Source organism: Myotis yumanensis, unplaced genomic scaffold, assembly GCF_028538775.1.
Source record: "Myotis yumanensis isolate MYYU_CA2020_CCGP unplaced genomic scaffold, mMyoYum1.0.hap1 SCAF_9, whole genome shotgun sequence".
In the NCBI taxonomy this organism is placed as follows: domain Eukaryota; kingdom Metazoa; phylum Chordata; class Mammalia; order Chiroptera; family Vespertilionidae; genus Myotis; species Myotis yumanensis.
In genome coordinates, this window is record NW_027223760.1 from 34,345,245 (window position 1) to 34,361,536 (window position 16,292).

At 41.9% G+C, this 16,292-nt stretch overlaps 1 protein-coding gene across 1 annotated transcript; it reads right to left on the reverse strand.

Moving 5' to 3' along the window:
* Nucleotides 1-3,293: 3,293 nt before the first annotated feature.
* Nucleotides 3,294-4,226, reverse strand: LOC139016914 (olfactory receptor 2A7-like). The gene has a single exon (XM_070425087.1). The coding sequence runs from the start codon at nt 4,224-4,226 to the stop codon at nt 3,294-3,296; it is 933 nt and encodes a 310-aa protein (XP_070281188.1).
* Nucleotides 4,227-16,292: the final 12,066 nt, after the last annotated feature.

The following is a 16,292-nucleotide window of genomic DNA, read 5'->3' on the forward strand; positions in this document are numbered from 1 at the left end:
CCTGACCAAGGCTTTCCTTCTGCCCCTGGGGAAAGTCACTCTGGATTACTTAGTGGCCATGATGTACACGCAACTTGTACTGCGACATAAATAACACCCCATGGAGTGAAACATTCCTTTTTCCAATGGGAGGTCAGAGTGAGCCATTACCTTCTTCACTTTATCTCTTCCTGATGTAACTGTCTTAAGATACATGCTGCTAGCTCGGCTGGCGTGGCTCAGTGGTTGAGTGTTGACCCATGAACCAGGAGATCACAGTTTGATTCCCAGTCCGGGTACATGCCTGGGTTGCAGGCCCGATCCCCAGTGTGGGGCATGCAGGAGACAGCTAATCAATGATTCTTTCCCATCATTGCTATTTCTATCTTTCTCTCCCTCTTCCTTCATCTCTGAAATCAATAAAAATATATATATATTTTTAAAGTTACAGTGACAGCCCTGACTGGTGTGGCTTAGTGGATAGAGGTCGGCCTGCAGACTGAAGGGTCCCGGGGTTGGATTCTGGTCAGGGGCACATGCCTGGATTTCGGGCTCAATCTCCCGGTGGGGGCGGAGGGGGGGCGGACATACAGGAGGCAGCCTATCCATGATTCTATCTCATCATTGATGTTTCTATCTCTCTCTCCCTCTCCCTCTCCCTTTCCCTTCCTTTCTGAAATCAATAAAAAAAATATTAAAAAATAAAAAGTTACAGTGACAGAAGTGAGCCAAGGCAGGCTGCTTTAAAAAAAAAAAAGATGCATGCTACTGAAGGTCTCTCATCAGATCATCCCATGAGGTGGAACAGTTAGTTGTTTCTAACACCACACAGTGACCAGCATCAGTAAGTCACCCTGAAACTTGCTTTCCCTACCCTTTTGTCTCACTCCTCTTTTTCCTCATTTATAATTAAATGTTGGTACATAAGCTTTTACATCAGGTTTTAATGGAAGAACCCAGGCTACCGAAACTACTGAAGAACTCAGCCTAAGATGTAAGGGCATTCATTATCTGCCATTCTGGAAAAGTAAAAATTCTGTCAATTAACATATTTTTTATGTTATATGTATTATATACTATACTCTTACAATAAAATAAGCAAAAGAAGAATGTTCTTACGAAAATCATGAAGAAAACACTTTACAGTATGTATTGAAAAAATCTGCATAACAGTGGACCCCTGTTGCTCAAGGGTCAACTGTATTTGGCTCACCATTGTCTTACCATCATTATCTCAGTGTGAGGAACATTGTAAGTGATGAGTAAATGATAGCAATAATGACATCGGCAGCCTATCAGACGTCCAAGCCAAAGCAGATCCAAGTCTAGGGCATTCATAACCCAGAACTTCCCTGAGAACATGCCCAACAGAAATGATTGCATCTGTTCCCCAAAACCTGTGTGCAATAACATTCATGGACTATTTATTATAGACAAAATTGTAGAGAACCAGAAATGAGATAGATAAATTGTGATAGGTTTATACGATGTAATGCTATGAAACAATTAAAATTAATCAATAGAGCCATGTGTAACAACCTGAATGAATCTTACATAGCAATGAGTGAAAAAAAGGAAAATAAAAAAGATTGCACATTTTGTGTGTGTAACATACATATATATATATTATATATACTATATATAAAATGTTTGCAATTTTGAATTGCATTTATCCATGTACTTTTAAATACTATTTCTTCAGAGAATTGATAGTGCAAATGAAAGATTCTTTGAGTCATTTACTTCATAAATTACTTGAAATATTGGCCATTTGTATAACATAAAAGGCTACTTTTTGTAATAGTCCTGTTTTTGTCTAGTATAGTAGAAAATCTCATTTTACATTGTCTCATTTATGTCACGGTCCTTGTTCTTTAAAAATGAGGAATGTATGTAGAAGATAATATGAATAATTACCATTTATTGAGCTCTTATTCTAACTCATGGATTCTGCTAAGCATTTTGCAGAGTATTTCCTTTTCACAACAAATTGTGAGGTTAGTACTAGTGAATTTATTTTACACATAATAAATCTAAATTACAAAGAATTTAAGTATATTGTAAAAGTCTGTAGTCTAGCAAATGGCAGAACTCTGTAAAAAAAAAAACAAAACACAGCTTTATTTGAATTCAGAATCATGGGTTTTTAACCATTGTTTGATCATGGAGTAATGTCTACACAACAGACTTCTTTATAAAAGGGATGCTTTGTAAGAAAGAAATCCATACGTTTTCCTCTTTAAAAACACTTTTCACGAAATAACATTATTTTGAAAGTTAAATATTCCCCTTTGATACAGTTTAAGTATTCAGAAGGCTTATGTCTCTTCATATATGCTTTTCCACTACTTCTTTACTGTGTTCTATCACTTCAAAATTACTAGTAAGTGTTGGAGTTTCATGTTTGATTAAAATGGTTATTTAACTTGCCTCAAACCTCTTAATTTAAAAAGCAAATCATTTCTGATAATTTATAGCTTTAGTAGCATTGGTCAACTATTCATCCCAACAATTACAATCTATTCTTATTTGCCATAATGTTGTCTCTAAGTTTTGGTCATTTCCCATAAAGACAATTGACCAAACCAATGAGAGGAAATGTATATTTCTTCCAAGGACTCTCAGCTACTTCCATTCTGCTCTCTGCCTCTCACCTCCACGATCTATCGATCTCCACCTACACTCCAGAAGCAGAGAAAGACAGCGACCGAGAAAGCTCCAATATGTCTGTATATTTTTAGCATGACATCCTCTGGGGTTTTGTTCTTGTTAGTTCCATCACAGTCACATCCTTAATCCTCTTTTCCTTAAAGATATGACTCATGCTCTTCCTAATTTAAGTTGATAATGCCTTAGAAAACATCACTAACTGTCATAGAAATATGCAGCAACATACTCAAATATTTTAAATGTAGATCAATTTTTGAAGATGACAGTTGCCAAATTTAAAATATTTAAATAACTACTATTGTAATCAATCTCTCTCAATGAGTATATTCTGCCGAAATCTTGTTTTATTCTACATTTTGTCTACAAATCCTGATTATGGAATATATAAATGTATTCCGTCATATGAGAATATTTCACATCCATATTAAAAGTATGTGCAACATGCAGATAGTTGGGAGAGGTTTTCAGTTTCTGTGCAGCACTGAGGAGGGAGGAAAGCAGAATGGCTTTCTTGGGAGGGAGTCACAGAGAAATTTAAAGATGAAAAGGATGCCTTAGAGCATGTCATTGTATCTTGTGTAGATACTGGGTGACAGGAGTCCTCAGGTCCCTTTAAGCTCACTTGCTTCCTGATTCTAAGGCTTTCATGAAGTTCTCTCCTTTTCAAGCACTCTCTTCAGAGCAGCTTTGACATCTCTGTTCCTCAGACTGTAGATCAGGGGATTAAGCATGGGATTGAAAAGGCTGTGAAAGAGGAGGAGATATTTCTTCTGCTCCGTGGGGTCCCCATGTGGGGGCCCCACATACATGATAATGGCTGTGCCATAAAAGAGTCCAACCACGCACAGGTGGGAGGAGCAGGTGGAGAAGGCTTTCCGGCGCCCCTCCCCTGACTGGATCTTTAGGATGGCGCGTAGAATCTGAATGTAGGATATCACAATGGAGGAGACTGGTCCCACCAACACAGACACTGCCCCAGCCAAAACCATAGTCTCATTCATGTGGGTGTCTGCACAGGCAAGTTTGAGAACTGCTAGAATTTCACAGAAAAAGTGATTCACTTTCTGGGGTCCACAGAAGGGCAATGGTAAGAGTAGCACTGTATGTACTAGGGCCAGGAGGGCCCCTAAAGTCCAGGAAGTCACTGCCAGGGTAGTGCAGACTCTCCAGTTCACGAGGACAGAATATCGGAGAGGGTGGCAGATGGCCACATACCGATCATAGGACATTGCCACCAGGAGAAGACATTCGGTGTGAGCAAAGGTCAAGAAGAGGAAGGTCTGCGTCATGCAGCCAGCAAAGGAGATGGGCGTGGCTGGACTCAGGAGGTTTACCAGCATCTGGGGCACCGTGTTGCAGGCATAGGACACGTCAACAATGGCCAGGTGTGAGAGGAAGGAGTACATGGGGGTGTGCAGTCGGGAGTCCAACCAGATGAGGCCCAGGATGACCCCATTGCCCAGCAGAGTGAAGGCATAGAACAGGGAGAAGAGCCCAAAGAGGAGCATCTGAGTCCTTGGGCTGAGGGGAAATCCCAGCAGGAGGAACTCTGTGAGCAAAGTCTGGTTTCCCCCCATTTTCCTGGGAAAAAGACAAGGGTGCTCACGTCTGAATGCTGGGCGGGGGCGGGGGGGGGGGGGGCCGGTGCCTAGGAGGAGGGGGAGGAAGGGGGGTAGTGACTAACTTGGTGGATATGTGCATTGTTTCTTTCCTCAGAAAAATATCTCCAAGGATAGGTTTGTCTGTTAGTCACTTACTACGTGAATACTATGCATTGCAAATGACACAGAAGGAAATTTTTATTCACTGTGATAAACTAAATGCTAGTATTCTCTTACAGTGTTCAGTAAATCTTACCTGTATTTTCAAAGTTCCACCGTTGTTCACAATATGGTAACACTGCAACTGCCTTCACAGCCGTGGTCACTTTCCCGGTCAGTGTGATCCCATCAGAGGTTTGCCCGTGTGTGTTCCCACATCGCAGTGCACACAGAGTCACACGTGAGAATCTGGTCTGTGGTCTTGTATCTCTATCTGCACATGAGAATGGGAAGACAGACCGGAAGCTTGTCCCAGACCCTCCTATCAGGTGACCTCATAAAGCTGTGCCTTCATTATATGAATTTGTTAGCCTTATCATTTTTACTGACAATATAATTTTGAGTTAAGTTGAGAGAATGTCAAGCAGACTGCCACACCTTGAGCTGGATTTAAAAGAGAGAACTTTGTCTTTTGACCTTTGTACCCAGATCGTCTATTCTTTTTTTTTTTTTTAATACATTTTATTGATTTTTTACAGAGAGGAAAGGAGAGGGAGAGGGATAGAGAGTTAGAAACATCAATGAGAGAGAAACATCGATTCAGCTGCCTCTTGCACGCCCCCTACTGGGGATGTGCCCACAACCCAGGTACATGCCCTTGACCGGAATCGAACCTGGGACCCTTCAGTCCGCAGGCCGGTGCTCTATCCGCTGAGGCAAACCAGCTAGGGCAAGATGGTCTATTCTGATCATGTTGTTTCATGATTGGATGTTGCCTGTCACCTTCTTATCCTCCATATGGATATTTGTATCCTATACCTATATGTGTGTGCATGATGTATATGTTAGATATAGAATTATATATATGCATACATGCACTTGAATCCTTATTATGGGCAAGGGTGTAAAGTACATGGTATTTTCTATATTATTTTCTACTCTATTTCACCAGTATAAATGCTGGTTGGATATCTTGATAGGTCATAGCCCAGGATTTTAAAAAATCCTGATCAATATCCTAGACTAAAGCTAAAGCTCTAACTATATACTCATATTCATAGAACCTTCAACATATTTTATAGCTTAACTCTAATAGAAAGATATTATTTATCATGAATCTTTACTTTTTTATGGCTTATCAATTTTTTAAAAAGTACTTCTACCTCAGAGTGGATATTCTGAAGTTTGACTTGTAACTATTAAACCATTGCTTCTGTTTTCTGTCTGACTCTATATCCTTCTTCAATCCAGAATCCATCTGAATTTCACTAAAACAAAAATCCCAGAAAAATTCATAACTGAGTTCTTATCTATCAGTTCCCCATTCAAATTTTCTGGTAAGTTAATATTTGCAAAGCTTTATAAGCAAAAGTGTGAAGGTTTTATCCTGCTTCAAAGGAAGAATCGGAATTCACAATAGAAATATTGGGAGATGATTTTATCTTAGACTAAGAAATAACTTAATAACAATTGGAATCCCCTCTTTGAAGAAAACTGTTTCATTAGGGCTGACCTTCATGTCAGTGAATGTTTTAAATCAGAGATTGATTGACCATCTATTCAAGATGGAATTCCCATGTTATGTGAGAACTTGAACAAGAAGAATGCTGAAGTCTCTTCCAACTATAGGATTCACAGGCCCTAAATGTATAGAAAAGTGTTAGCCGTTTTCATTTCAACTTTATTGCAACATTTTGGGACAATGGAGACAGTGGTGCTATTTCTAAAATGTCATGGACTAATGGGTGTCATCTCATCTTCCTTCTATCTGCCAGTAGCTAAAACACAAAACATAAAATCCACAGATATTCACTAAACATATTCAATGTCTCACCACAGGACTTGGTTGAGGACACACAAGACAATTCCTATCTGCTGGTGTATATAACCTGCTTAGAATGACCAGACTGTTAAAAGGACTCAAGAGATGATAATTCTCTTATTTAAATAACTCACCAAATGGAAGTTCACTTTCAAAAATAAACCTTCAAGACACTCTTGTGTAACAAACTCATTTTGTGATCAATTACGTCTATTATTTTATTAAAACATTACTTAATTTCATGAAACAATGGAAAAATTTTCAAGCAAATCTCTCAAACAGCTATCTTATTTTATAATTTAAACATGAAATTCAACACTGAATGCATCAAAGTAAATGATCCATATTAGGTGTATCTAAAAGAGACAGTAACTTTGGATATGAAAGGTAAGTCTATAAATAGCAGACATCTGGCATTGACAGACAATAACAATTCCATTTGTGATTTTTCCTTAGAGCCTATCTGAAACTGTACAGTGAACAAAGTATAAAAAAAACTTACCACAGACTTACAACTAAAAACGAGAAGACGAGGTGAATGTGAGTGGGGGTAAGCAAAAATACACCAATAAAGTGAGTAGCATCTGTGAGTTAGTGTTGAAATCCTGTCTCACAAGGATCTATCTCTTAGGAGAAAAGGTGCCCCAACAGAAGCAACGGGATTCCGCTCAGAAGAGAATATTTATTCTCTGCTTAACTCCACCACCTCTCAATAGACTGAGTGTTTGGTGTAGGGGAGGGAGAAAGACCCACCAGGCACACTGCCATCTGCTTCCTTCCATGGGAAAGGGGCTCTCCAAGGACTTGTCTCTGGTTTTCTCCAGAGGGACATTTACAACAAGAAGATGTTGATGATTCCTTCGATCTGGAGCTCCATGATCATCAATTTAGAAGCTCTAGAGTGATTTCTGGGACTCCTTCATACATTACAATTACCACACACTTGGATTTATTATGGTTTCAAGAACATTTCCCCACCTACTAAATCTCCAAATAGAATAAGTGGTAAACAGGGCATATGGAACCCATCTATTCTTTCCATCCTCTCTAGTGTTGCCCACGTTTTAAGTTACACCTGACCAGAACATGTATCCTATATAATTTTTTCATCAAGTAATCACAAGAAATACAACTCATAAAGTAAGACCAGATAGCAAGAGCTTTGGAAATTGATGGAGAACATGTGAAGGAGTCAAAAACAGGATAAGCTATCCCAAGGGGACTTGTTAAATCCTGTTTGGTAGAATTTAACTGTAGTGCCAAAAGGCAAGGAAATCTCTCACCACCTTTACACTCGCTATTCTATCATTTCCAGAGATTCTGAGTCAAGGGGGAAAGACAGATCAAGTTTCCTCTAGGACTGTAACTTCTGCTATTTTCTCCTCATCTTGAAATGAAAATTGACCTCCTTTTACAATTCTAGGGAATGCAACTGAGATAATTTGGTGGTGCTTTTGTGATTTAAATTTCTCCTTTATTCTTTTATCTATATCTGTTTTTTGTGCACAACATTAGTGCAGGGAGGGGGAAGGGTATCCCTCAGCCCAGCCTGCGCCCTCTCTCAGTCCAGGAGCCAGGCCTAAGCCAGCAGTCAGACATCCTTAGTGCTGCCACAGAGGCGGGAGAGGCTCCCACCACTGCCATTGTGCTCTCCAGCTGTGAGCCTGCTCAGGGCTTCTGGCTAAGCAGTGCCCCCCCTGTGGGAGGGCACTGACCACCAGGGGGCAGCTCCTGCATTGAACGTCTGCCCCCTGGTGATCAGTGTGCATCATAGCTACCAGTCATTCCCCCATTCAGTCAATTTGCATATTACCCTTTTATTACATAGGATGTTTTTATTCATTTCGGAGAGAGGAAGGAAGAGGGAGAGAGGGATAGAAACATCAATGATGAAAAAGAATCATTGATCAGCTGCCTCTTGCATGCCCCCTACTGGGGATCAAGCCCGAAACCCAGGCATGTGCCCTGACAGGGAATCAAACTGTGATCTTCTAGTTCATGAGTCAAAACTCAACCACTGATCCACACTGGCCAGGCCATGACTACTCTTATACTCAAACACAAAGGCAGAAGAAGATAATTTCCTAAATTAAAGTTATTTTAGTGTACATGCCAACTAAGAAAGAAAATAATAGTGTTCCCCTGAAACTATTCAGAGTGGTTATTAGTGATCAATATATATGTTTAACATTAATGGAAAGTATTTTTCCAATATGTAAATGAAGGTTGGTAGTAACAGAGTGACAGTCAACAAAAACCTAGAGGCTACAACTCACCTAGGATGAACTGATGGTAAAATAAAACAAGGCAACCTATTTAGCACCCACATTTGGACTCAAGGACCAAAGAAGAGGAAAGTGTCTAAAGATCGGGCAGGGTCCTGCTTTCTGGAAGTTCTGTGGGAGCTGCAGAACCTTCTCTTTTGTTCCTGATTGAAAATGGGGCAGAATCCTCAGAAAAGGGGGTTTATTCTCTGATGGGCTCATCTGAGCTGTCAGCTCCTCGGGGCTCACTGCAGGGTGGGCTGTGAGATGCAGTGCGTGCCCACCTCCACTGGGAGGGAGGCAAGCAACTCTCTTTTCCTCTTTCTACTCTCATCTCCAGCAGAACACACAGTTAGAAACACAGACAGACACAGAGCACACCTCTGAGATGTCACTCATTACAGAATCCGAACACTCCATAGTATTTGAATTTCATGAATCCCAGCACTGCCCTAGTCCCCATTCTGGTCCAGGTGAGCCCATAAGGAAACAGAATCCGTGTGACAATAGGTAAGCTCCTGGCATTAAACTCTGTGATTCAGCTTATGCCCACTGTGATCTGGGTCCCATGTGTTGCAGCAAAGGTGGGATGAAAGGATCCCCCCGAAAAAAACAACAACAGCTGATTCCAGTGACAACTCAAGGTTTGGAGATGCTATAGACACCTGGTTGTGGACACAGGGGTAGACTAGGGACTCCAAAAAGAGGCCAAGAGGTCCCATTGGGGCTTATTAGAACCTTCCTAAGGGAGGGTTTTTCAAGGATAAATCTATTGAAAGTGTCCTCTAATCTCTATTCTGAAGTGAGGAGATGCTGAGTCCAGTCCCTCAGCGGAGGGGAGGAAGGGACCCTCTCCAAGGCAGCTTCCCCTCAAAGCTTCTTGCCTCTTCTGAGACTGAGAGATTTGCTGCCGGGAGCCGGTCCATCCTTGCTGTTTCAAGGGACCTGGCATATATGGCATACTGTTCTTAATATGTTTGCTCACCTTCTTGGCGCTATGTGTTTTAAACAAGGTCACCTCTCCGGAAAGGTGGTTTTCCCAGGTAGGGATTTTTCCCTGAAGTTAAGGAGGGGATAAAACCTCTTAACTAAGTGCCAGGTGGGTAGTTAATCACTTTAACTACAAACAATCACCCTTAAGCTACATAATCTTTACTCCCTGGAATGGAGATAAGAAACGCCCTAACCTTTGCAATAGAAATTGACAGGATTAAAATCAACTGGTATAAATACAGATGTGACAAGACAAGAGGACGCAGAACCTAGAGACAGAGAACCTAGAGACAGAACCTAGAGACAGGACTTGGCTGGAGATCCTACAGAGAACCTAGATACAGAACCTAGAAACAGAACCTAGCGAGAGAACCTGGCTGAAGAACCTAGAGACAGAACCTAGCAAGAGAACATGGCAAAAGATCCTGGACAGAACCTGGCTACAGAACTTCGCTGGAGAACCTAGACAGAACATGGCGGGAGAACCTGGACAGAACCTGGCTGAGGAACCCAACTATGATGATCACCTGAATGCTGCCTTCGTGTCATTCCTTCTTCGCCGACTCCGTCCACACCTTTGGGGACCCCTGGACCCGCTGGGGTTGGACCCCAGCAAGTGAATAGAGCGTCGACCTGCAAACTGAAGGGTCCCAGGTCCAATTCCAGTCAAGGGCACATGGCCGGGTTGAGGGCTCGATCCTCAGTAGGGGTCATGCAGGAGGCAGCCAATCAATGATTCTCTCTCATCATTGATGTTTCTATCTCTCTCTCCCTCTTCATTCCTCTCTGAAACCAATAAAAATATATTTAAATTTTTTTTAAAGTTTCAGAGTATACACATACATAAATAAAAGTATACAAAGGAAAATGACATACACAACACAGTCAGCTCTTAATTGCAATAAATATGTTCTCAGATATTTACATTACCTGTCAGCACTGGGCATTTTCTGAAATCACAGATCTTATTTAAACCTGCACTTATAACTGTTATGGTTATAGCAAGGGCCACTAAAATTTGAATATGCTTTCTATTTGAAAGTAGAATAAGTAAAAATTGATAATTTAAACAACTCCCAAATGAAACTACCTGAAAATTGCTTTGCAAAATGTTGACTTTTAATTGATGTTTTACAAATATCCAACTCAAGGGTGAACAGATATTCAGAAAGTCATGGCAGTCATATAATTAATAGAAAATAATTGTAAATCGTTATTAATTGCATTTCTGGAGTAACTGTGTGTTAAAGGGTCAAAAGTTCAATGTTTTAATTGGAATCTTGAAAAATGAGGAAATAAGTTGAATTTGTTAGAAATTTTTGGGCGCAGCCCAAGACACAGACACTTCAGTTGGCAGACACCTGGGTTCTCTTTATGAGAACTGTGATCTTTGGAGTTTTTTCTAGTTTTTAAAAATACCCTTCCGTATTGTTTAATTCCATTTTCTCTGATTCTGCATTCCTCGAGCCACATTCTTACTTTTTACACATTTCTCACATTTTTTAAAAGAGAACTGCGGTGTCTTGGATAATAGTTATGAGGACCTACCCGCCAGGAAGGGGTGCGGGGATGCAGCACCCAGTCAGGTCAGGCTCTGTGTCCACTCCTCCGACACCTTCGCCCCTGGCGGTGAGGCTGGCGACCATGGAGAAAGTGCACCCCATTCCAGGCCTCACAGGGACGCTGGGGAGGTGCCCACAGGAGGCCATGTCTCATGGGATCTGGCGGCTCCAGCAGGGCTCTGAGCGGGCTCTGGCCTCCGGGACGCCGGGAAAGTGCCGAGGGAACACCGAACCGGTGCCCAGGCGGCATGAGCTCTGGGGATGGGGCCTCGGCGCCGTGAGCCATCAAGGGCTAAACACCTGCAGCCACCCGGAGGTGCAGGGACCCCCAGAGCTGTTGGCCAGCCATTGAGGCCCCGCCCCTTGCCCTTTGACCTCTCATTTCCTGCGCTTGGCATGGGGTGCAGTGCACCTTTCTCTTTCTTGGTGACTAACTCTTTGTTTTATTGATTTACCTAATATTTTTTCTCTTTTAAATTTTAATGTTTTCTGTTATTCTTTACTTCCCCCTTTCTGCTTGCTTTGAATTTATTTTGTTATTTTTCTAGGTTCTTGAGTTAGGAACATCTATTATTCATTTGAGACTTCTTTTCTAACCTGTGCTTTTATTGATGTTTCTCTCTCAGAACTTTGATATGTTGTATTTTCATTTTCAGTCAGTTCAAAGTACTTTTTATTTCCCTAGAGACTTCTTTGACTTATAAATTATTTTAAAATGTATTTTTTTAAATTTCCAAGCATTGGCAATTTGATTCCATTGTGGTTAGAGAACACATTCTGTAAAACTCTTATTCCTTTTAAATTTTTTGAGATTTTTTTTATGGCTTAGAATAGGTCTATCTTGATCGATGTTTTGTTGGCACTTGAAAAAATGTGTATTTTTCTGTTATTGGATGGAACGTTTTATAAGTGACTATTAGATTCTTTTGCTTGCTGGGGCTGTTGAATATATATATAATAATTATTATTATTATTGTTATTATTTGTTTTTAATTTCAGAAAGGAAGGGAGAGGGAGAGGGAGGTAGAAACATCAATGAGAGAGAACCATTGACCGGTTCCTCCTGCATGCCCCCTACTGGGGATCAAGCCCACAACCTGGGCATGTGCCGAACTGGAATCAAACCATGACTTCCTGGTTCATTAGTCAATGCTCAACCACTGAGCCACGCCTGCTGGGCTCATCCATATTCTTGATGATTTTCTGCCTAGTTGTTCTATCACCTGTTGAAATGGGGTGCTGAAGACTCTAACCACATGTGCATTTGTCTACATCTTCCTACATTTTTACTTCACATATTTTGAAGCTGTTGTTTGGTGAAAACACATTTAGGATTGCTATGTCTTTTTGATAGATTAAGCCTTTTGTCATTATATAATACTAGAGGCCCGGTGCACAAAAATTTGTGCACTCAGGGGGGAAGGGGGGGGTTCCTCAGCCCGGCCTGTGCCCTCTCGCAGTCTGGGACCCCTCGGGTGATAACGATCTTCTGGCTTAGGCCTGCTCCTGGGTGGCAGAAGGCAGGCCCAATCCCTAGGTGCAGCCCCTGGTCGGGCTCAGAGCAGGGCTGATTGGGGAGTTGGGGCACCGCCCCCTATCACACTCAAGGCAGGGTCGATGGGGAGGTTGCGGCGCCACCCCCTGTGATGCACAGAGCAGGGCCAATCAGGGGTTGGGGCACTGCCCCCTGTCACGCACAGAGCAGGGCCCATCAGGGGGGTTGGGGCTCCATACCCTGTCACGCACAGAGCAGGGTGTATCAGGGGGTTGGGGAGCTCCCCCCTGTCATGCACAGAGCAGGGCCCATCAGAGGGTTGAGGAGCTCCCCCCTGTCACTCACAGAGTAGGGCCAATAGGGGAGTTAGGGCACCACCCCCTGTCACACACACAGCAGGGCGGATCAGGGGGTTGGGGCGCCACCACTGTCACACTCAGGGCAGGGCCGATGGGGAGGTTATGGCTCTACCCCATCACACACAGAGCAGGGCCCGTGTAGGGGGCGTTGGGGCACCACTCTCTATCATCCACAGAGCAGGGCCAATCAGGGGGTTGGGGCGCCGCCACTCTCACACTCAGGGCAGGGTCGATGGGAAGGTTATGGCTCTACCCTGTCACACACAGAGCAGGGACTGGGGGGGAGGGGGGTGGTTGGGGTGCCGAACCCTGTCACACACAGAGCAGGGCCGATCAGGAGGTTTGGGCACTGCCCCCTGTCACGCTGATCCGGTGCCAGGAGGCCTCGCGGCTCCGCTGATCCCGGTGCTGGGAGGCATATTACCCTTTTACTACATAAGATAGAGGCCTGGGGGCCGGCTGGTTTGCCCTGAAGGGTGTCCTGGATCAGGGTGGGGGTCCCCACTGGGGTGCCTGGCCAGTCTGGGTGAGGGGCTGAGGGCTGTTTTCCGGAAGCGGGTGACTGAAGCTCCCAACCACTCCTTTTTTTCTTTTTTATTCTGGGCCAGCTTTAGCTTTGAGGCCTCGCTGCTGAAAACATCAATACAATGTTGCGATCTGGAAGCCCGGCTGAATGAAAGCCGGTTTCTGGGGTTTTGTTTAGCTTCTTATTTGCAACATAGTACATAGTTGCTTAGAGTTGCAGTTGAGAGGCCGGCAAGTGAGGCGGGGAACGTTGGAGTCCTCCTTCACTGGAGCAAGCAAGCCTCATGTTCACTTCCAGCTGCCTGGCTGCCGGCCGCCATCTTGGCTGACAGTTAATTTGCATATACTCACTGATTAGTCAATGAAAAGGGTAGCGGTCGTACCCTAATTACCATGTTTCTCTTTTATTAGTGTAGATTACTCTCTGTTTCTGATCATTTTCTTTGCTTTATGTGATACTAGAGGCCTGGTGCATGAATTCGTGCACCAGTGAGGTCCCTTGGCCTGGCCTGTGGAATTGGGCTGAAACTGGCTCTCTGACATCCCCTGAGGGGTCCTGGATTGCAAGAGGGTGCAGGCCAGGCTGAGGGACCCACTGGTGCATGATTGGGGCTCGGGAGGGACACAGGAGGTTTGTCAGCCAGGGAGGGACTGCAGGAGGGCTCCAGGGCATGTCCGGCCCATCTCACTCAGTCCTGATCAGCTGGACCCAGCAGCAAGCTAACCTACCAGTCGCATATACCCCCTGGTAGTCAGTGTATGTCATAGCGAGTGTTTGAGTGGCCTTAGCATATCATTAGCATATTACACTTTGATTGGTTGAACAGACGACCAGAACCGGACATTTAGCATTTTAGGCTTTTATTATAAAGGATTGATATAGCCATTTGCCAAGAGACTGAAGATATAGAATGGGAAGAAGATACAGAAGAAGAGGACTTCCATCTCCTCACTGAGCTGGGATCCCACCAGGATGAATCTGCAGCCCAATGACAGGTTGCCTCCCATTCTTTAAAGACAATCTGTAAAGACTAAAGTATAATAGAAAGTCAGAGCTAAAGATCAGTGAAAACTGGAGTTATCAAAAAATGAACTCAGAGGAAGTTTCCACGCTTGTCCTTATTTCAGTTGGAGTTTTTCCTTCTATGTATCTTTGCCTTTTGGTTTTTAACTTTTTATTATAAAGTAATTCAAGTTTTCAGATAATTATAAAGAATTATCAATAATACTAATACAGGTGACTCTTCAACAACTCAGGAGATACAGGGATGCTGACCCTCACACAGTCAAAAATCTGCATATAACTTTTGACTCCCCCAAAATTAACTACTAATAGTCTACTGTTGACTGGAGGCCTTACTGATAACAGTTGATTAACATATTTTTATGTTATATGCATTATATATTTATTCTTAAAGTCATCTAGAGAAAAGAAAATGTTAAGAAAATCATAAGGAAGAGATAATACATGTACAGTATCTACTGAAAAATAAATGTGTGTATAAGTAGATCTACACAGCTCAAATCCATGCTGTTCAAGAGTCAACTATATATACATTTTACCAATTTTTCTTTCACATTTCTTTATCATTTCCTTTTCTCTATATATACTTATTATTAATTTTTTCTGAACCACATAAAAGTAAAGTACAGCCATAAGGTCAATTTATCTCTAAACACTTTATTTTTTCCCTAAGAACAAAGATATTCACTAATCTCTCTTCAGTATAACTACAAAAATCAGGAGATATAACATTAACATATTTCGATATTCTGAATAAAGCATTTTTCTGCCCCTCTGGTCCAAGAAGCAAATCCAATATCACATATAACATTTTATCTCCTCTTATCTGAAACAGCTACTCAGCCTTTCTTGTCATGACTCTAATATTTTTTTTTTAATCTTTTTTCTTAAATATATTTTATTGATTTTTTACAGAGAGGAAGGGAGAGAGATAGAGAGAGTTAGAAACATCAATGAGAGAAACATCGATCAGCTGCCTCCTGCACATCCCCGACTGGGAATGTGCCCACAACCCAGGTACATGCCCTTGACTGGAATCGAACCCGGGACCCTTCAGTCCACAGGCCGACGCTCTATCCACTGAGCCAAACCGGTTTCGGCATGACTCTAATATTTTTGAGGAGTACAGACCCCCTGTTTTGTACTATAATGTCTCCCAATGAGGTTTTCCATTGGTTGCTCCTGTTTCAGTCAGGATTATAAATTTTGGGTAGAAAAACATGTCCTCTTAATGCATTTCATTAATACATAAATAGTGTTAATTTGCCCTAATATTGGTAATGCTAATGTGGATGGATCACTTGGTTAAGGTAGTATTTCCAAATCTCCATTATAAAAGTATTAATCCATAATTTTTAAGCACTTTGTTACTTCTGGCTTAACAAATTATTCTAGGCTCATCTCATAAATTTCCCACTTCAGCTTGGAATCAGTTATTTCACACAAAAATGCCTGGTTCCTTTTACTGGAGAATCACATTTTCAAAGCAATATCTGATTTTATTGGGTGTTAAAAAATTAATTTTTTTGTCATAATTGTTACTAAATTTTTAATTCTCTCGTTGAATAGGAGAAGTGTATAATTTGGAATAAGTAAATTTTTATAAGATAATAGATTATTAAATTTATTTGTTTAATTGTAACATCTTTCTACTCCCTGAAACCTTCAGCCCAGAACCTAATTCACAGCAGAGCATAGCAAATGCCAAGCAGACTCAATTAATCGATTAATTAAGATCAACAAGATGAGCAAATAGAGTAAAATTACGCGTTTGGGAATATATGAAGTTAGCTATGTTGATGCCTTATATTTATATTTTTGACTGATTTGTTCAACTTT